General features: G+C 52.9%; 3 protein-coding genes across 11 annotated transcripts; 2 read left to right on the top strand and 1 right to left on the bottom strand.

Moving 5' to 3' along the window:
• The first annotated feature begins 373 nt into the window (after positions 1 to 373).
• On the top strand, positions 374 to 3,669 carry SRSF2 (serine and arginine rich splicing factor 2). Of its 4 annotated transcripts, none has more exons than XR_004280782.1 (4): positions 374 to 1,059; positions 1,282 to 1,592; positions 2,622 to 2,720; positions 3,224 to 3,669. XR_004280782.1 is itself a non-coding variant. In XM_032322309.1 (3 exons), the coding sequence occupies exons 1-2, from the start codon at positions 698 to 700 to the stop codon at positions 1,583 to 1,585; spliced, it is 666 nt and encodes a 221-aa protein (XP_032178200.1). In that variant the 5' UTR covers positions 374 to 697; the 3' UTR covers positions 1,586 to 1,592; positions 2,622 to 3,669. The 4 variants fall into 4 exon arrangements, 1 of the variants encoding a protein (XP_032178200.1); XR_004280781.1 differs by adding an exon at positions 1,854 to 1,957 and having other exon boundaries at positions 2,622 to 3,669; XR_004280780.1 differs by having other exon boundaries at positions 1,282 to 1,957; positions 2,622 to 3,669.
• METTL23 (methyltransferase like 23) lies at positions 3,343 to 8,803 on the bottom strand. Of its 3 annotated transcripts, none has more exons than XM_032322305.1 (5): positions 8,727 to 8,803; positions 6,538 to 6,642; positions 4,662 to 4,899; positions 4,492 to 4,576; positions 3,343 to 4,344 (listed from the first exon to the last, which is right to left on the bottom strand). In XM_032322305.1, the coding sequence occupies exons 2-5, from the start codon at positions 6,619 to 6,621 to the stop codon at positions 4,179 to 4,181; spliced, it is 573 nt and encodes a 190-aa protein (XP_032178196.1). In that variant the 5' UTR covers positions 6,622 to 6,642; positions 8,727 to 8,803; the 3' UTR covers positions 3,343 to 4,178. The 3 variants fall into 3 exon arrangements, with proteins under 3 accessions (XP_032178196.1, XP_032178198.1, XP_032178199.1); XM_032322307.1 differs by having other exon boundaries at positions 4,662 to 4,764; XM_032322308.1 differs by lacking the exon at positions 8,727 to 8,803 and having other exon boundaries at positions 6,555 to 6,626.
• Positions 8,804 to 9,347: 544 nt separating this feature from the next.
• On the top strand, positions 9,348 to 19,376 carry JMJD6 (jumonji domain containing 6, arginine demethylase and lysine hydroxylase). Of its 4 annotated transcripts, XM_032322302.1 has the most exons (8): positions 9,348 to 9,634; positions 10,158 to 10,546; positions 11,047 to 11,333; positions 12,091 to 12,188; positions 12,703 to 12,791; positions 13,560 to 13,698; positions 14,571 to 14,698; positions 15,932 to 19,376. In XM_032322302.1, exons 1-8 carry the CDS (start codon positions 9,506 to 9,508, stop codon positions 15,966 to 15,968), a joined length of 1,296 nt encoding a protein of 431 aa, XP_032178193.1. In that variant the 5' UTR covers positions 9,348 to 9,505; the 3' UTR covers positions 15,969 to 19,376. The 4 variants fall into 4 exon arrangements, 3 of the variants coding, with proteins under 3 accessions (XP_032178193.1, XP_032178194.1, XP_032178195.1); XR_004280779.1 differs by lacking the exon at positions 15,932 to 19,376 and having other exon boundaries at positions 9,352 to 9,634; positions 12,091 to 12,226; positions 12,698 to 12,791; positions 14,571 to 14,683; XM_032322303.1 differs by lacking the exon at positions 12,703 to 12,791 and having other exon boundaries at positions 9,352 to 9,634; positions 12,091 to 12,226.
• The last annotated feature ends 1,108 nt before the right edge of the window (positions 19,377 to 20,484 follow it).

The following is a 20,484-nucleotide window of genomic DNA, read 5'->3' as shown; positions in this document are numbered from 1 at the left end:
CTGCCGGAGGGAACCCGGACACGTGGTAGCGGGGCCTGAGAAGGCCGGAGACCGCGGAGCAAACGGGAGGAGGAGGAGAAGTACTCCCTCTGATAGAAGCGGGAACCTCCTGCTGAGGTCCGAGAAGAAAAGCTGCGTGGGGCTCGGATATTGGCATGAAAAGAAGGCGTGGCCTGGAAGGGGAGCGCTTCCTGTTCCTCTTGCGGGAGAACGCCCGTACGGCCTCGCAGCCGGAAAGAGCTTTTCGCGGGCTTTCCAACTGCCCGAAAATTCCGCACCCCCCTCCCAGCAACAGTGACTCCGCGCTTTTCGGCCCGCCCGCCGGACTCTGCGCAGGCGCGTCGGGCAGGGGTGGGGCGCGTGGCCGCGGCGTTGCGGGGCGGGGAGGGGCGAGCCAATCAGGGGATTCATTTCCGGGTGGCGCGGGCGCCATTTTGTGAGGAGGGATATAAACGGGCGCTAGGGCCGGCTGCCCGCCCAGTTGTTTCTTTGGTGGGGTCGGCTGCTTTCTCGCGTTTCCCCCCAACCCCGTCCTGCCTCGCCCAGCGTTTCCACGCGGAAGCCAACTGCCAGAGGCGCGGCGCGGCGTCGAGCCGGGCGAGTGTGAGGAAACCGCCGCCTCAGCCGAGCGCGCGGGCCCGCCCAGGGCGTTAGTTTTCGGCGCGCAGTCGCGGCCCCCGGCCGGCTCTCCAGGGCCATGAGTTACGGTCGCCCGCCTCCCGATGTGGAGGGCATGACCTCCCTCAAGGTGGACAACCTGACCTACCGCACCTCGCCCGACACCCTGAGGCGCGTGTTCGAGAAGTACGGGCGCGTCGGCGATGTGTACATCCCGCGGGACCGCTACACCAAGGAGTCCCGCGGCTTCGCCTTCGTCCGCTTCCACGACAAGCGCGACGCCGAGGACGCCATGGACGCCATGGACGGGGCGGTGCTGGACGGCCGCGAGCTGCGGGTGCAGATGGCGCGCTACGGCCGACCCCCGGACTCGCACCACAGCCGGCGGGGCCCGCCGCCCCGCCGGTACGGGGGCGGCGGCTACGGACGCCGGAGCCGCAGGTGAGCGGGCCGGGGGCCGCGGGGGCGCGGGCGGGGGGGCACAAAGGTCCGCGTGGACACGTGGCGGCGGCGGGCGGGCTCCTGGCCGCGGCGGGCGGCGGGGGAAATGGCGCCCGGGCGGCGGGCGGCGCGGTAATGGCGGCGGGGCGGGCGCAGCACGCGGGCGGGGCGCGGCCCTCGAGCCCCGATGGCCGCCCTGACGCCCGGCCCGTCCGCCCGCAGCCCTCGGCGGCGCCGCCGCAGCCGCTCCCGGAGTCGGAGCCGCTCCAGGTCCCGCAGTCGCTCCCGCTACAGCCGCTCCAAGTCTCGCTCCCGCACTCGCTCGAGGTCGCGATCCACGTCCAAGTCCAGGTCGGCGCGAAGGTCCAAGTCCAAGTCCTCGTCGGTGTCCAGATCTCGCTCGCGCTCCCGGTCCCGCTCCCGGTCCCGGAGTCCGCCGCCCGTGTCCAAGAGGGAGTCCAAGTCCAGGTCGCGCTCCAAGAGCCCCCCCAAGTCTCCCGAGGAGGAAGGAGCGGTGTCCTCTTAAGCGAATGGTAATGTCGGGGGGATCCGAGGCGCACGGCCCGAACTCAGAGCTGGGGTGTGTAGGAGCTTGTGGCGATCCGTGTTAGTGTAAGTGCGGCTCCCGATGTCGGGGAGCGGCTTTGGGAGAGATGCTGAAGAGAGGGGTCTGCAGAGAGGCTGTGCGGAGAGCTTAGATAATAATGGCTGTTTCGTAAACTGTTTGAGACCTATGAATGAAAATGACTATTTCTTGCTGTTTTTATCCAACGTCTGCATTTTCCCCTTTAAAGCTGCGGTCTCCTGTTTGATAAAAGAATATTGGCCAGTATTGCAGATTTTAACTGATTTGGCTGATCCTCCAGGGACCAGTTTCTGTGGGCGTGTATTGGAGCAGGTTTGTCTTTAAATGTTAAAGATGCACTATCCTCTTAGAGAGAAGGATCAGTTCAACTATTGTTGTACTGACTGGGACTTCATATTCTAATGGATGTGGCAAACGAATTGCGAAAAGAAGCAATGAACTTTTGGAACCCCCAAAAAGTTTACAGGTATCGCACTGGGTGGGGAAAGGATAGTGTGTCTTTAACTCTCGAATTGTTTGGTCCTATTTTTTAAAAGGAAAGGGCCCTAAGTAGCTCAGATATTAAAGCTTTATTCTCAATTGCCAAATGTTTCATTTAAAGACTAAAAATTTATCTTAAAATAGACTGATTTTCTGATTTCAAGTTTTTCTTTGGATACCGTCCTTTTTTTTTTTTTCTCCTTTTTTTTTCCTCCCCCCTTTTTCCTTTTTCTTTTTTCCCTCCCTTATATCATTTTTCACCTTGGTTATTTGGCCAAGATTACATAAACACAAATTTGTAAAAGCGGATGGTAGCCTTTGTGAAAATTTCCTAATTGGGCCTTTAAAAAACTGATAATGGCTGGGTGGAACCTTTCCGTAACCTACTTGTTTCACCAGAGCCTTAGTAAGTACATGCCTGAAACTGAAACCATGTGCACTTTCGTAGCTTCATTGTAATGGAAGGTAAACTGAACTTTTTTCTTTTCAAACCTAGATGGGTCAGCAAGCAACGTAACAGAAGACTTGGGGGCAAAGGACCACATACTCAGTCCATCGAAGAGTCACTTGGAACAAGCAACTGGCTATTGAAAAGGTTATTTTGTAACATTTTGTCTAACTTTTTACTTGTTTTAAGCTTTGCCTCAGGTGGCAAACTTCATTTTATGTGCCATTTTGTTGCTGTTATTCAAATTTCTTGTAATTTAGTGAGGTGAACGACTTCAGATTTCATTATTGGCTTGGATATTTGAGGTAAATTTTCCTTTTGTTTATATAGTGCTGACTTTTTTTGTTTGAAATTAAACAGATTGGTAACCTAATTTGTGGCCTCCTGACTTTTAAGGAAACGTGTGCAGCCATTACACACAGCCTAAAGCTGTCAAGAGATTGACTCAACATTGCCTTCATTCCTTAAAATTAAAAACCTACAAAAGTCGGTGTAAATTTGTTTGTATATGTTATTTACCTTCAGATCTAAATGGTAATCTGAACCCAAATTTGTATAAAGACTTTTCAGGTGAAAAGACTTGATTTTTTGAAAGGATTGTTTACCAAACACAATTCTAATCTCTTCTCTTGTGTATTTTTGTGCACTAGGCGCAGTTGTGTAGCAGTTGAGTAATGCTGGTTAGCTGTTAAGGTGGCGTGTTGCAGTGCAGAGTGCTTGGCTGTTTCCTGTTTTCTCCTGATTGCTCCTGTGTAAAGATGCCTTGTCGTGCAGAAACAAATGGCTGTCCAGTTTATTAAAATGCCTGACAACTGCACTTCCAGTCACCCGGGCCTTGCATATAAATAACGGAGCATACAGTGAGCACATCTAGCTGATGATAAATACACCTTTTTTCCCCCCTTCTCCTAAAATGGTATATCTGATCATCTTCATGTATGAACTTAAAATATGGAAAATGTTAAGGAAGCAAAAATGGTTTGTAACTTTGTAAGTACTTATAACATGGTGTATCTTTTTGCTCATGAAAATTCTGTACTATAACCATTGTTTCTGTAGTTTAATTAAAACGTTTCCTTGGTGTTAGCTTTTCTCAGAATATGTCTTGGTGTTTTTTCCCTCCCCTTTATTTGAAAGACCTGTGCAATTACCTTGTGAATTGTTACTGACTGTACAGTATGAAAGTGATATGTGTAGTGTTGACTTTTTTTCCTAAGTTAAAGTGGAAATGCCATTTCAGCACCCATAACCCCTAAAATCAATGCTCTAAGGTAGCAGTCTCTTGAGGTTGTGGGTACCCCCTTCTCTCTGCTTAATTTATGCCGTTTTTGATGATTTTCCCCCCAAAGAACAATCCAAGTCCCCCCCTTTTTTAAAAAAAAAAAAAAACAAAAACAGGTGTGTTAATTTTTGTTTTCATGGCTTTGTAACCTGTGAGTATTGTCTAGGTGACCCATCACAATCTTAAAGGCCAACAGATCTGACCATCGTCAAATTCAATGCTTGTACTCCCAAGAAGCTAAAGTGGTCTGAGTCTTAGTTGGCATGGCAGGTTGCTAATTAGTATTGACATTGTCTGAGAACAGCCTGTTACGTAGGTGTAATTCAGAGACTGTCCTTTGCAAAGGAGATGACCAGCATTTCAACAGTATGTCTTCCTGGGAGGGCAGATTCTGCTATATCTTCCTTGTCTGCATCAAAAGACTCCAGAGGAATGTGGACACATTTCATATCCCACTTGTAGAGCAAAGCTTCAAGTGACCAGTCAGCACTAAAAAAAAAATAAATTGTTTTTTAAAATCACGTTTTCCTGTTTTGCTTCAGATACATTTTCATTTTATCCTTTCAGTAGATACTGCATGAGTAAGGATTTAAGTTTCAAAAAAATTGAGAGTGAACCAGGATTATTCAGGCTTACCTTCTGACCTGGTAAGTGGACCACAATTGGACTTCGGGGTTTTTTTGCATCAAAAAGTAGACTGTAGTTAAGATGTCTTCAAAGTCTGGGAAGGAAAGACTTCTTAAATGGACTTAAACTTAGGTCATCTCTCCAGTCAAATTTACTACTGAAGACCAAAAAAGGTTTACCTTCTGGTTCAAAGAACACATCAGATGCAAGTATAATATCTTGTGATGGTAGAGCCAGAAGATCCTGAGACACATGGCCCCATGTCAGTCCTATGACGCGTACCTGTGGCAGGTCATTCATTTCACAGCTTTGCCGGCAGATTTCTAGACAGTGAGGCAGCTCTGAACTGTCCGACAAGATTACTTCAGCACCACATTTTGCAGCCATAATTCCTGGAAGGCTCACTCCAGCTCCAATCTAATACATTTAAAAAATAGCATTCCAAGTTCTGCTTAACCATTGCAGGGAATTTGGGGGCGTAGTTTCCATAAGTACAGAGTTGATTAGCTTGTCCTATCTACAAAAGGTGCTGCAACTACATTGCGTTCCCATATGAAGCTTTAAGCTTTTCAATTTGTAGAAAATACTTGAGATTCCTCTTCCAGGGTGGAAAGGTTAAGTCCCATACAGGGCCCTGCATTCTGCAACTATGACTATGACTTCCAACCTTTATGGTACCTGGCAGCTCCATTGCTCAATGTGCCCTAGGCAGTTTGGGACACTGTCATTTTCAGTTCTCTTATAGTCTATAAAGGAACTCTTAATTATACAGAACATTGGGTCTCTAGAAGCCTGATGGGTGACTTCCATGCACACCTGGCCATTATGGTCGTTACTACCAATTTTTACTGCTTTTATGTGGCTATAACCAGACAGGTCTGCAACATGACTTTCTGCAGAGGGGACTTTCCAGTTGGGCCTTCAAAGTGACAAGGTCTTTAGCGTGCTAAGTAAGGAATGACCAAGGAATGCCTTTATGAGTATTCTCCCTATTTAAAATGTAATTTCCGGGGTTCCTGGGTGGCTCAGTGGGTTAAGCCACTGCCTTCGGCTCGGGTCGTGATCTCGGGATCCTGGGATCGAGTCCCCCATCGGGCTCTCTGCTCGGCGGGGAGCCTGCTTCCCTTCCTCCCTCCCTCTCTGCCTGCCTCTCTGCCTACTTGTGATCTCTCTGTCAAATAAATAAATAAATCTTTATAAATAAATAAATAAATAAATAAAATGTGATTTCCAGTTCTGAGCCTGAGCTTGGAGATTCTCAGTCTTTCCTGAATGTTTTCAAATTGCCACTGTTCAGGGTCAGAAGTATGCTAAGTACTCTCACACCCCTCACATGGTTTTGCAAAAGTTAAGAGGTTACTAAGTTTGGGGTTTGTCCTCAGCCTTAAGATTTAAGCCTTGTACCATTTACGCAAACTTAACAAAAGTTTTTCTCCAAGCCTTTAGCAGTCTTATCTTAAGTCAGGTGGAGTGATGAGAAAGAGTTTAGGAAAGGACGAGTGTATGAGAAAAACGCATGTGTCACAGTAGACCCCAGAGGACCCCGTTGGGACACCCTGAAAAGATAGTCTTAATGATTGCTTCCGTGCCAAGATTGTGTGGAATTAGTCAATGGGCTTCACTTAGAATAAAGGTCAGCATAATGTAAAGGGCCAGATGACATTTTAGTCTCCGTGGGACTCCTGTGGTCTCTGGTGCACGTGGTTTTTAAAAACAACTTAAAACATAAAAAGCATTCCTAGCTCACATGACTTATAAGCTGGCAAATCACTTGGGGCGCCTGGGTGGCTCAGTGGTTGAGCCGCTGCCTTCGGCTCAGGTCATGATCTCAGGGTCCTGGGATCGGGTCCTGCAGCGGGCTCTCTGCTCAGCAGGGAGCCTGCTTCCTCCTCTCTCTGCCTGCCTCTCTGCCTACTTGTGGTCTCTGCCTGTCAAATAAATAAATAAAATCTTTAAAAAAAAAAATCACTTGATTTAAAAATCTTTAACAAGTCAGTAACAAGCACATAGACAAATCTGAACACAGCATTTTTGAAGGCTCAAGAGCACTTGTACCTCTAGGACAGCCTTGCCTGGCAGAGATCTTCTGTGAAACCATAGGTACTGAGCCAAGACCACCGCACAGGGCCAAACGTACATTCCATATTCTAGATGCAGCACCTGAAAAGAATTTTTTGTATGCCAAAAATAACTCATCTGCTGACAGTTGTAATATTTATTTTCACAGCAATCAGAGTGCCCGACACCCGGCATCTATCACAAAAATGACAATTCCCTGCTGTCCAGTTCACATCCCATGGCGTTTATAAGATTGCAATACCGTGTGATAAGCACTCTTCATACACTCATTCACTCAATAAGCATTTATCCAGGGACTGCGTTGCTTAGCGGGCTAAGGACGTAACTAGGTTATCACGGAATACATACATAGACACATACATACCCTATGGGAAAAGATAAGCCACAAGTAAGCACATACATTTTTAGCTGGTGATAATGTTAACAACAAAACCTAGTGAGAGAGTAGTGGGGGCAGCGAGGGGTGGAGACAGCGACCACAGGTGGCTGTCCTAGATAGAATGAGTCTGGCAAGGGTCCTGAAGCAGGAACTAAAAAGTCTCTGGCTGGAGTACAGACAGCACTGAGGGCAGGGGCATGGGGGCTGGGAGGCAGGGTTGTGGTAGTACCGAGGTCAGTGGGATGGCATGGATCAGAACTGGGGGGTCTTGTAGGCCACGGGAAGATTAGCTTTTATTTTAAGTACAGTTAATATATCAGAGGGGGGTGCCTGGGTGGCTCAGTGGGTTAAATCCTCCGCCTTCGGCTCAGGTCATGATCTCAGGGTCCTGGGATCAAGCCCCGAGTCGGGCTCTCTGCTCAGCAGGGAGCCTGCCTCTCTGCCTACTTGTCATCTGTCTGTGAAATAAATAAAATCTTAAAAAAAAAAAAAAAAAAGTTTCAGAGGGTTACAATCACAGGCATAATCTGGTATGCTAATGGAAAACAATGAGGCCAGAAAGACATTCCAGAAGTTTGAGAGGAGCTCAGTCCTGGAGTTGGGAAGGCAGGCAGCTTTACACAGCCTTTGGAAAGATACAGAATTCTGAGACAGCACAGTATTTAGGGACGCAAAATAACGGCTCACACCTTTGGAATGAGCCTGCCTGAGTTCAAAAGCCAGATGTGTAACTTACTAGCCGTACGACTTCACCCATTACTTAACCTGTCTGTGCTGCAGTTTCCTCACCTGCAAAACACTATTTCATACCGTGACTTGTGAGACTCCATGCAAACTGCTTAGTACAGTGCCAGGCACAAAATAAGCAAAGCGAGCAGTTATTAAACTGCAAAACCGAGTATCTTTCTGTTTTCTAGAGCAGAGGGCGCTGCTAGTGGACTGGTTGGGAAGGGGGCTGAAGCCGTGTAAGTATCAAAGGTGAATTCACTCGAGAAAAATATCAGTGCCTTGCCACTGGTTCTAAGTGTAGGGAAGCAGCGTGAATAAAATGCCTGCCCTGGAAGAGCTGACGCAGGTTACAGTAAAGGATTTCTGACCACAGCAGTGAGTTTGCAGATTTGGGTGTAAATCCGTCTTTATTCTCACGTGGAGTCAGCTCCTGAACTTGAGAAGAAATCCCAGTGGGTATTCAACACGAAGGCATTTAAAAACTATCAGAAATGGGTTTCACTCGAGACTTTACCTCCTCTTGGGCGAGTTTTCATCTTCAAATTGTTTTTGCTAATACCCTCCTCACGGAATGCTGCTAAAATCTTAACACTGCAACGTCCAAGTGCTTTGCAAAACCGGACGCATAATGTATTACTGCTACTATTACTGAAGGTTTGGGGACAGTCATGAGCTGAAAAGAACAAGTGAGTGCCAACCCAAGAAACTTTATTTGGAAAGTGAGGGTGGAATCCCGCGTCTTGGATAAAGCTGAATTAAGAAGCCCTTCAACAAGATCAAAGAAAATACTTGGGTGTCAAAAATGCCACCTTTCTGGCAGGAAATATTCGAATGTGGAAGGCCCTTCTCGTGGCAGGGTCCCCAAGTTTCTTCCTTAAAGACTGCCAAGAGCTTCAGGCCCCAAGCCTTCCCGCCCTGAGGTCCATCCTAAGGCAGGGTAGCCGCCAAACCTCGCTCCACCCCTCCCAGCACCTCCAGGCCGGCTGGGAGCGTCTCCTGCCCCCGGCGTCTCCGCAAAGGACCGGAGGCGCCTCCCGACGGGTGCCGACGCACGCACCTGCGGGACGCTGACCTCCAGCACGGCCCCCTCGGCCCCCAGGCCCGGCTCCTCCGAGAATCGAAAGCGCTGGGTCCGGACTTCATGCCCTCGGAGGCCACGCTTGTCCAGGGGGGAGTCGGGGGTCCCCCGACGGGCCGGGAACGGCGAAGAGCGCCGGGCTGCCAGGCTGCGCGCGGGCGGGAAACCCCTGGCCGACGGGGCCGCCTCACGGGCGCCACGCTGCCCTGCTGGGTCGCTGCAACTCGACTGCAAAGGCGGGGAAGGCACCGCTCCAGCGGGCGACGACGTGGCCGCGAGGTGAGAAGACACCGGACGCCAGAGACACGGAAAAGAGACACGGAAAACAGGTGGCCTCGGCGACTCGCACGCCGGAAACGGGCCGCCGGGTAAGCGACCCACGCCCGGAAGTGACGCGCACACCGGAAGCGGGCGCAGGAGGGGCGGGGCCGCAACGAGGCGGCTCCTCGATCGGCGCGACCTTCCCAACATGGCGGAGAGCCGGCGAGTGTGAGGGCGGACCCCGGAGGTGCCCGAGCCAATGGCTCACCGCGAGAGGCCGGGGGGCGGGGAAGACGGCAGCCGCGTGCCCAACCCGAGGCCCGGGAGGTGGTTGGGGAGTGAATTTTCTGGAAGGCGACTTTAAAGGCGCCGGGCCAGGGCGAAGGGCGTTTGGGTGCCGCCGCGGCAGCCGCTGTCCGGGCCGGGGAGGGGTGTGTTGGAAGCAGGAAGCGAGGCGCGCCGAGGTCGTCGCGGGAGCAGCTGGTGACCCCCGGAGGATGAACCACAAGAGCAAGAAGCGGATCCGCGAGGCCAAGCGTAGTGCGCGGCCGGAGCTCAAGGACTCGCTGGACTGGACCCGTCACAACTACTACGAAAGCTTCTCGCTGAACCCGGCGGCCGTGGCGGTGAGTGGGCCGGGGTCGCGGGCCGAGGCCGGGCACGGGCACCTCCGGGCGGCTGCGCGACTCCCCCGGCGTCCAGCGCGGCACCTCCGAGTTCCGATGGGCTCATCCGCACCCCGCGGAGGTCGGGGTCATCGGGGCCGGGTTCCAGGGCGGGCCTCCTTCCTCCCACGCCGCCGCCGCCGCCTGCCTGCTGGGCCACCTGGAGGCTGGCGCCTTCGGCGATCCCCACAGGAAGGACTGTCGCCCCTTGACCCCTTTGGGCGGTGGGGCCCCGGGGACTCGACTGTGGAGGCCCACGAGTGGGAGATGCGAAGCCCCCTTCCCGTGGTGGGGCGGCGCTGGGTGCGACGTGTCAGTGCACACGCAGGTCCTTGTCCCTCCTCTCCTCCCCCACCCCCCCCAAAATAAGCCAGAACAAGAATCTGGCTCCTTAGGTATGTCGTTGCTAATTGGTCCTGGGGGACGCCCTTTGCTGCCGCTGGACTTTTTTTTTAACTGGATAGGTCATTTCTGGTTCCTTCAGGATAACGTGGAAAGGGCAGATGCATTACAGCTGTCGGTGGAAGAATTCGTGGAGCGATACGAAAGACCGTACAAGCCCGTGGTTCTGCTGAATGCCCAAGAGGGTTGGTCTGCGCAGGAGAAGTGGACCCTGGAGCGCCTGAAAAGGAAGTACCGTAATCAGAAGTTCAAGTGCGGTGAGGATAATGACGGCTACTCGGTGAAGATGAAGATGAAGTACTACATCGAGTACATGGAGAGCACTCGGGATGACAGCCCCCTCTACATCTTTGACAGCAGCTATGGTGAACACCCCAAAAGAAGGAAACTTCTGGAAGATTACAAGGTGCCCAAGTTCTTCACCGATGACCTCTTCCAGTATGCTGGGGAGAAACGCAGGCCCCCTTACAGGTAAAGTACCTCGCGGTGAAGCCCTTACAGTCTCACGCAGGGCAGTATGTGTCACCTGAGCTCGGTCGGCTAACCTTTTTCCATAACAGTGAGTGGTTCTCTTTGGCTGCACAAGGAACTTACTTAGTGAGTTATTGCTGTCTGCCCAGATCCTACAGCCACAGACTGGTTTCACTGGTCTGGATGGCCACCTGGGCATCAGGATTTCTGAAGGCGCCCCAGGTGACTCAAACCTGCTACCACAGTTAAGCCACTGGTCTTTAGAGGAAATTTTAATAGTTAAAGCTCAGTAGTAGTAAGCCACATCAGTCTTTGTTTGTTTGGTTGGTTTGTTTCCTTTCTGTTACAGAGCATTCCAGGCATGATTCATTTAGCATTTCTGTGTAGCAGGGTTTATGTAGTCTCTGAAATAAAGAGTATAAGACTAGAAGCTCGCTCTTTGGTAGTATGTGTGTACAGTTGAATCACCTTTCATATCTCGGACGTTTCCTTTCCATTAGATGGTTTGTGATGGGGCCACCGCGCTCTGGAACTGGAATTCACATCGACCCTCTGGGAACCAGTGCCTGGAATGCCTTAGTTCAGGGCCACAAGCGCTGGTGCCTGTTTCCTACCAGCACGCCCAGGGAACTCATCAAGGTGACCCGTGAAGAAGGAGGGAACCAGCAAGATGAAGCTATTACTTGGTTTAGTATCATTCATCCCCGGACACAGCTTCCCACCTGGCCACCTGAATTCAAACCCCTGGAAATCTTACAAAAACCGGGAGAGACTGTCTTTGTACCAGGTATAGATGAACTAAGGGGAAGTACATTCTTTGATTTCAGTTATTTGTCATTTTCGAGCACAAGTGTATCTAGGAGTCAAAGAAACCCGTCTGCTTGCGGACTGTAAATGAACTGACCGCTGCCCAGCTTGGACAGTGATGGGCTGCTGTCCACATCTTTTATAACCTACATACATAATGCGTGTTGATAAATTCTTTGTATGTAAAGATTCTGCTCACCTTTTGCGTTGTAGTAATCTTGTGTGTCTGTGGATAAACTGACTCATTCTGTAAATTGGGTTTTTAATACAGTGTAACATTGGCTCACTTCAGACTTAAGCGTTGAAAGTGAGGGTGTTTAATGCTGGCGGTAGGTGTTCTCCTCCGAGGAGCTGAAAAACTTGCTGCCTTTCCAGTTTCAATCCCAGGTTTGGACTCACAGGGGTCAACACACTTTTCCTGTAAAAGGCAGAGAATAAATATTTTAAGTGCTGTGGGCCAGACTGGGTCTATCCCGGCAGCTCAGCTCTGCCTGTGGAGCAGGAAGGCAGCCACAGGCAATCCGGAAATGAACAGGCATGGGCTGTGCTCCAGTAGAACCTTCCACAAGTAGGTTGTGATTTCTGAATCAGGAGACGCATTGACCAGTCCTGATGTCCTGAGTCTCTACCTTTCTCGCCTGTAGATCGGTAGATAGAAACTCTCTGTTCACCAAGCTTATGTTTGTGATCGTGCACAGAAGCAAACCCTGTTTAACTGTTTCTTTGTTGGGTTTCAGGAGGCTGGTGGCACGTTGTCCTTAACCTTGACACCACCATTGCCATCACACAGAATTTTGCCAGCAGCACCAACTTCCCTGTTGTATGGCACAAGACGGTAAGAGGGAGACCAAAGTTATCGAGGAAGTGGTATAGGTGAGAGACGTTTTTTTTTTTTCTCCTTATTTTCACTTTGTTCCAATTCATACCCCAGAGGTGAAATGGAAAAGAGTTCACTGCTGCAGTGACGTGTGCTGGTCTTAGGCCTGGGAGAGCTGGGGCAGAGGAGAGGGGTCCAAGGTCAGGGCTAGTTCTCAGGATGCTTGCCAGCCTCCAGGTGACAGGGTAAGACTCTGCATGTTTGATCAGTCAGTCAAAACATGGCCATAATTGGGATTGGTTCTTGTTTTCTGTTTTTTGTTTTGTTTTATTTTCTGTTTTTTGGTCCCCCACCCCCCGCCCTCCCCCGCCAAAGCCAGCGTAGCAAAGGAAGCCATTTTGTTTGGGTTGTATTTTGGTTCTTTCTTTTTCTTACTGAGAAGCATTATTCCCCTTTAAACTTAATACCTTCAGTTCTTGTGAGTGAGGTGACTGCCCTGGAGACTTAGCTCCTCTGTTTATCCACAGAACAGATACAGCACGGGCAGCGGCAGTGCAAGCCACCCCCAGCCACCCCGTGCCACTGTGTCCCAACCCTGACCTGGAGGGACCAGCTCTCGGGGTAAGAGAGGGATCCTGGCTTGGTCAGTGCTCAGCCTCCCTGCTGAGAGGGCCAGCAAGGGTGGTGGCTTCGTTCTCCCCGGACTCTCAGGCACCTAAGGCCCACTGACTCCATCCCGTCGGCCGCTGTGTGCTGGGATTTGGTCATCTTAAAGGCCTGACCATGCAGCTGGTCTCTTGTCCCAGCTTAGAGTGGATGCCGAGATGAGGCCCCGGTGGGGAGGGCTGCTTCCTCCGAAAGTCCGGTCCAGTTTTATCTTCGAGTGAGGGGGACCGTCTCCGTGGCTTGCCTCGTCTTCTTTCTCGCAAACCTAATTGTTGCTCCTCTTACAAACGGAATGTAACCAAGCCCGACTGCGGTCGCTCAGTGCTGTGTCGTGGAAAGGAAGGGTTTGAAGGAAGTTAGCTAGGAATGGTTCAGGAAAAAACGGAAGAGAGACACTTTCTCCCAGGTGGAAAAAAATCAGTGGCTAACTCGGGGCAACCCGGCCTCACGTCGGCAGCACGGCTGGCTCGTTGGCGTGCGAAGGTCACAGTAACTCGCGTGCAGCTAGTCCGCCTTTCAGAAAAGCCTGGGCAGCACTTTAGGGTTTCTGTTCCCAGCCTGCGGATCCGCGCGGCCTCACCACGGCCCAGCGCCCGTTCTGACCAAGGCGCCCGCCCTTCGCACGTGCCTCCGAGAGAGACAGGCCTCAGCTTTGAGTCCGGGTTACTGCGCGCGGTGTCGCTGCCGCTCCCAGCACTGGGAACGATGTTTCTTGTCTCCCAGGATCTTGAAGCAAGAGCACCCCGAGTTGGCGGTGCTGGCTGACTCCGTCGACCTGCAGGAGTCCACGGGGATCGCCTCCGACAGCTCCAGCGACTCCTCCAGCTCCTCCAGCTCCAGCTCCTCCGACTCGGACTCCGAGGTGAGGCCCCGCTTCCTGGAACCCAGGCCTGCAGGGCAGGTCCCCCCGGGAACCTCCTGCCCAGGACGGGGAAAGGGGTGAACATTCTCCCGCCTTGTTCCAAGAGCTACAACTGCCACCATTCCTGCCGGGTGGTGACTTTTGCCCATGTTATAGCCTAGAGCTTGTGCGTGTGCACTCACGCGCGCGTGAGTTCACACGTTGTCGGCAGTAACTTGAAGTGATAGAAGGAGTATTGGGGAATTTCGTTAAGTGCATGGCCGAGGGCCGCCCAGCTCGTGAACAGCAGTGTGGGGCTCCAGACTTGGAGTGCTGTCACCTCACAGCCAGCGGTGACAGTTGTCCCTGTGGGTGTAAATTGTAAGCCTGGAAGCTCCCCGAATTCGGTGGCTTGTTAGAAGCTGCCATCATTTTGGGGAAGAGGAACCTGGGCCCGCACTGGATGGAATTTCTCTCGGAGCACCTTGCATAATCCGGGGATACGGTGTCTGGCGGGGGCCGGGGGCGTGGGGGAACAGTATCAGCGCCGGACTTCTTGTGTCCCTCTCGGGGTCTGCCTGGATGCAGCGAAATGGCGTCACGCAGTCTCAGGGTGCTGACACGTGTCTCGATTTCGAACAGCCCTCCCACTGGCAAGCCCTGGGGGGACACCTGGCATGTGAGGGAGGTCGTAGAGTCCAGGGGGCCAGAAACCCCCGAGGGAGAAGGCGGTGCGGACCGTGCTGCGGAGCTGTCGTCCGTGGCTGCTTCGCTTCCTGGGGGACTCGGGTGACATTCGTGCTGCCTCTGGAGGCCGGAGGTTTACTCACAGACAGAAGGGGTTGCATCTGGTTGACTTCCTGGTTTTTGCCTCCTCCCGCCCCCGCGTGCAGTGCGAGTCGGGGTCTGAAGGCGACGGGACGATGCACCGCAGGAAAAAGCGGAGAACGTGCGGCATGATGGGCAACGGGGACACCACCTCCCAGGACGACTGTGCGAGCAAAGAGCGCAGCTCCTCCAGGTGACCGCACGCGGCTGCTGTCTCTGTAGGAGGACGTGCGCGCGGCGAGGCCAGGGCCCCGGGGAGGGCTGCCTTTTGGATCTGCAGACAAGGGAGGGCCGGAGAAAGCCCGAGAACGAGCGCGCCCTTGGAATAGGAGTCCATTCACTTAGCGTTTGCTCCAGTAGCTTCTGCCTCTGCTACTGATGCAAAGTCATGTGGCTTATTTTACGCGTAAAGGCAAGGATCTGTGCGGATGGTGCCAAGGAAACCCTTAACGTTATTTAATAAAAATTAAAACCATTTTATATCTTCGCAACTTCTGTCCTTGGAGAATCCCAGGGCCTCCCCTTGTGGCAATTCCTGTGGTGTTGTGGGAAAGCAGCGACTCGACTGCCCCGGGCCCTCGATGGGGAAGAGATGGTTGCGGCAGTCGGGGCGGCCCGAGAGCAGGTCCCCGGTGTCTCCCAGGAGCCAGAGGGGTGGCCTCCTGCTTCCCCCCGGCTTGCCCTTGTCACTTGGAGCGCTCACACCACGTGAGACAGCCGTGAAGAGCTCTGATTTTCTCAAAGGTCTTCATCACGTCTCCCATGTTTGTTTGTTTGAACTGGATGGGACCTAATTGAGCTCGGACTTAACTCAGAGTCAGTAACGTGACCTCTGCCGGCTCGTGCCCTCACGGTGGACACGCTGTGGGCTAAACTGAGGTTCAGGTACAGAGCCTCTTCTCACGTGCGAGTCCTGACGTGTCAGACGGTGGCGGTAAGCGAGGGAGGGGGTTTCGGGAAGGTAGTTCAGGACGGAAGCTCGGGGGACCCTAAGCATCTGGGGGCCTGGCCTGCCATGGGTGATGTTGCTGTTGCGCTGTTCGTATCTGAGCAGCTGGGTGTTTCCTCAACGTGTGTTGTTAGCAGAGTGGCGGACCCACAGGGTTGCTCTTTGTTCACGGCGGAATTCCAGAAGCTCAGGTGTCCTAATGGTGTAAATTGATGAGCTAGACTCTGCGTTTCCCAACCAGATTGCCCTCTGCACAGCCACCGTTCGATTTCTCTTCTTGCTTTTCCGGAGTGTTCCTGTCACTGTAGACCCCACCTGCCTCCACCTGTTTAGCAGTTACTCAGAAAAAGCTTTAGGGTCAGCCCTGCACTGACTTGCATGTGGGGTCTTGGGGTTCTGCTTTAACGTGTCCTTCCAGCTTCGTACCTGCCGTGCTGTCTCCACGCTGCTGACAGGCGGTTGTGCTTTCCTTGGCAGGATTAGGGACACTTGCGGAGGCCGGGCTCACCCCTGAGCCAGTGCAGAGACTCTCCCTGAGGTGGCTCCTGTGTGCGCTGTGGGCGGCCGCCCGACTCCGTTTTCACATCTCCTGCTCCCACCTTCTCCTTTGTCTCCTTTGAATTCGGATCATCCTTCTCTGGTCCAAGCTTCTGTCTTCGGTCAAATGCTGTTCTTACCACTTGCTAAGAGTAGAGGGTCGAGAAGTTTCAGAGCTCAGAGAGACCGGAAACACTGACGGCCGGCGCGCTGCGGGGTCGGGGGGGTCTGTGCTGTCCCCTCTAAGCCACGCTGCTCGACCTTAAGGCCGCAGGGCTGGGATCCCTCGAATGTCTCGCTGCGTCTGATTACTCAGCGACACGGGCCTCTGCTCTCCGGGAGCTGGTGGTCACCAGCAGGCCCCGAGGGGCGAGTGGATTTGGATTTGCATCTGAGCCAATCACGCTTGAAAAGTGCCACTCCTGCGCCACCCCCAATGTGTCACCGACCCAGCCAGCGTGGGTGGCACCGCTCACCACCACGGGCCCGGGCCTCAGACGCGGGACCTTCTCGCCACCGCCAGACGGGCTCAGGAATTCCAGCAGCGTTTTCGTGCGGTGTGTTTTGGGGCAGGGATGGCAGATCAGGGTTTCTGTTTAGAAACGGGAGAGGAGAGGTCCGGTGTGTGCTCCCCGCAGAATTCAAGTTGTGCCCAGGGCCTGCTTCCGGCAGATGGGTCTTTCTCCCCATGTGATCCGTAAAGGCAGAAGCTCTCGCTCTCTGAGAGACGTCACAGTCAGTGTCCCAGCTGGTTAGACCAGCGGGTGGGTGGCTTGGGCTGCAGGTCGGAATAAACGCACACGTGGCGCTTCTGGTCTCGGGTATGTTGAGGCTTCTTAAGGCCTCTGGTGTGAAGACTGGGGGGTTGAGCAGCAGGTTCCATCTCTTGCCCTCTCAGTTGACCTGCTTGCCTTAACCTGACCCTAAGTTCAGCTAAATTTAAATAAAAGTGAGAGGGCGCTTGTCGAGGATGTGCCCAGTGAAAAGCACTGAGCAGCCCTTTTCCGGGCGGGGTGTAGGTAAGGGCACGAACCCCCGGAGGGCGGCAGGAGCTGGCCCTGTAGCATCCCAGGGGCGCGCAGGAGCGGCTGTGCAGGCGGCCTGGGACTGTGCGCTGTTGCCTCCCTGGATCCTCCCTGACCATGGGTATAATCTGGGGAATCCAGGTCTTCTGTGTGAAGGTTATATTTTTAACAGACTGATGATTGTTTCTGGACCCTGGGTTGGTCACGTGGCTTGCCCCTAAGAGGCCCGTCCCCTACTTTGTCTGAGTTTTCTGCATTCTCAAATCCCGACCCAAAACCATGGCTGGGTTGGATGGAAAACGTCCACCATGTTCCTCAGTGTTGGCGCCTGTCACCTGCCCTCCGTGCCGCTCCGCTTCCCCACCAGGCCCCCTGGGCTCAGACAGCCCTGCTTCCCTCCATTCCCAGGGTGTGTTTTGGGGGTGAGTGAAGTCAAACCCTGAACTCGACTCTTTGTGGTCACACCTGACTGGGGTTCCTCTGTCTCCTTTTTTAAAATGTTCATACTCTCTTCCAAAACGCTTTTCTTCTGCACCCCAGTCTCGCTGTCGGGTATCACGCCTTCCTCTCTCATTCATATCAGCTTGTCTCTCAACGTCCGTGTAAAGAAAAGAAGCAAAACCAAAACTGTTTGCCGCCAGGGGGCAGGATAGGACTCTTGCTGTGGCTGGGATGACACGGCGGAAGTTTGAATGGGAGAGACTAGCCTTCCTGAGAGGCCAAGAGTGATTCCTGTTGGACAAACAATATCCAGAAAGAAGGGATCCAGCCCACCTGACAGGCCTGCAGTCACCTCACCGGGAAGCGTCCGGATCACACCGCTTCTCTGCTGCCATTCGGTTCTTGCCATCCCACGAGTGACGGAGGGACAGTCCTTGTTTTAGCCGGGCCAGAGATTCCACGCCTCGCACCCCGCCGCCATCCCCTGTTGCTGTGGGCCCCCCAAGCACACCGTTAGCGGAATGAAGCAGGGGGGAGGTGGGGAGCCGGAGGGAGAGGAGGGCAGTGATGGCGGGGTGCTGCAGACCAGGTAGAAAGGGGGAACCAGGTCTGTTCTAACGATAACCGTTCACCCCACCTGGTCTGAGCCGCCGCCTCCCAGTGACATCGACAATAGTAGGGATTTTTCTCCAACTGAAAAACCAGCAATCTGGGTCCTGGAAGAAGGACTCTTGGGTCCGAAACTACTGACGGGGACAAGCAGGGTCGAAGAAGACCGTGTGTGGCTCCGGGGCTTTGGGAGCCAGCACCAAAGACTTTACCACCAGCCTGAAGGACCCGGTGTTGCGCACGGGTGTCTCTGGGCTCATTAGTAGTGCTGGGATATTCAGGGTGACACCTTTGAGGGGAGAGCCACCCAGCCCAGGGATGTTGTTCCAATTTGGCTTAGGCTTGCAGATGCCCGTTTATGAATCATCCAAGTGTTCAGTCCGCGTTTGAGAGGCACTGTTCTGGGGGCTGGCCATCAGCTGGGACAAGCGCAGGTCCCTCCCCTCGTGCAGCTAAAAGGCCGTGTGCCGTGCACGCTTCCCAAGGGTCACTGCTCAGGCTAGGTGGGGTCACACACATGCATTTCCATGACCAGAAAAGCAAGATGAGACCTTACTAAATACAAGTCTATGAGATCTTCCTAAAAGAACATAAGAACATCAAGTTATGGTCTCAGTATTCGGTTTTTCTCTATATCAGCTACAGATATTTAAGCATCGGCAAGAAAGGTGCTGGTGTGAATGCTTTATGAACTTATTAGAGGTTCAGTCTGGTCGTGACATAGGATTTTAGACAAGAGTGTGGGACAGAATAGGAGTTTTGCGGGAAGTGTTGTAAAAAGTGCTTTTAGGACGTAGGCGTGTATGTGCACAGCTGTAGGTTCCTTGAATCGTGCATAGCGTTTCCACAAGGTGTTTGTCGTGTGTGCCGGGTAGTGCGGGTGGTTCCCTGTGTGGTTTCTCCTCATACGCCCTCCTCCCTCCCTGCCTTCTGTGAAGATGTTCCACTGATGTTACCTTAGGCCACAAAACTAGATGAACCTCGCGCCTTGGCACCCTCGGGTGGTGGCTCTCTACTCTTGTCTCATTGTTCAAAAACTTGAGGCATCTAGTCCTCACTGAAAGTCCCATGAGAACTGGCCCGGCCTGCTATCTTCAAGGTGACTGGACGGTGCTGAAGAACTGGGACCATGCAGAGTCCTTGTGCCTCTGGCCGCTGCCACAGAGACACCCAGCAGCCCGCTCCGTCTGCTTCCGTCTCGCCGTGCGCTCCACCACGGGCTGCCTATGGCTCCGCCGTTTGATGGGTGGTTTTAACTTTCACTTGGATGAAACTTGTTCATCATTTTAAATAAAGCAACTTGGTTTGGAGTTGGGTTTTTTGCATTGTTTTGTTCTTGTTTCTTCTCGTTATTCATCTGGTAGTAGATACAGAACGTAGCTAAGTTTGCACAATGGTCCCCCTTAAACTTAACTTAAACATCTTGTACTTTCAAACAACGAAGGCAGGGACCAAAAAAGGAGGCCCGCTTTGGCTGAAAGTCCCCTGGGGGTCAAAAGCCAGATAGGATCCCCAATCCACATTTTATAGCTATGGGGCATTTTTCACCAGCCACCACTGAAATTCCTTTTGCTGGTACTCCTTACCATTATGTGAAGCACCAGGACCAAGCTCCCCCTCTTCCTGGAGGCCTGCTGGTCGTAACTGGAGCCCAGGAAGAAGCCTGAGCACATCCTTCTGCCTCCCATGTAAGCCGCACTCCATCTAGCTCCTGGCGTGCACCAGATACCGGCTCAGGCACTGGCATTTTCCCAAAAAAGCAATAAATGTGTCCAAAGCAAAACCTGGCATCCTGTTTTTTCAACTGGTACCTGACAAACTTTGTCGTGTTTACTGGGAGGGGTAAAGACACAACTTTTTGGTTATAGCGCATCTATCTCAAACAAGTACAACTGAAGGAAGGATCTGGGGAAAGAGAAACAGCAGAATTCCCTTCATTCCACCCTCCCTACACGGGAAATACTCCAAGAGGAAAGGTCAGTTTGGGAGCAATGTTATCCCAAGGCGCCTGGAGCTGAATTCCAGAAAGCGGCCTTTGGGGGGCAGCCACGTTACAGTGAGGCTTGCGTTGAAGGCTGCCGGGTGTTAGGGCCGGGCATTCCCCGCCAGGAGCTCGGGTGCTCCCGGAAGATGCTGCGGACGGGTCTGGAAGTGGCCCGGAGCAAGCCGGCTAACGTTTGCCTTTCGTCGCCTTACGGGCAGTCCAGTGCCACGGTTTAGGCGAGCCTTCCCGGCCGTGGGGGGCCTCGGCATCTCCCAGCCTGCGGTGCCGAAGTGCTGGACCTTCTGTACAGAGCGGAAATGATGCCGAAAATGACAGTAATCTAAGGGCGCCTGAGGAAAGAGCGTTTCGAGCTGGGTTTTCAAAACAAATCTAAGCGCAAGCGTCAAGCCTGCCCGGTGCAGGGAGGAACTGGC

The sequence above is a fragment of the Mustela erminea genome, chromosome 18, assembly GCF_009829155.1.
Source record: "Mustela erminea isolate mMusErm1 chromosome 18, mMusErm1.Pri, whole genome shotgun sequence".
NCBI lineage: Eukaryota > Metazoa > Chordata > Mammalia > Carnivora > Mustelidae > Mustela > Mustela erminea.
Note: the sequence above shows the minus strand (reverse complement) of the source record. Positions and strands in the feature narration are given on the sequence as shown.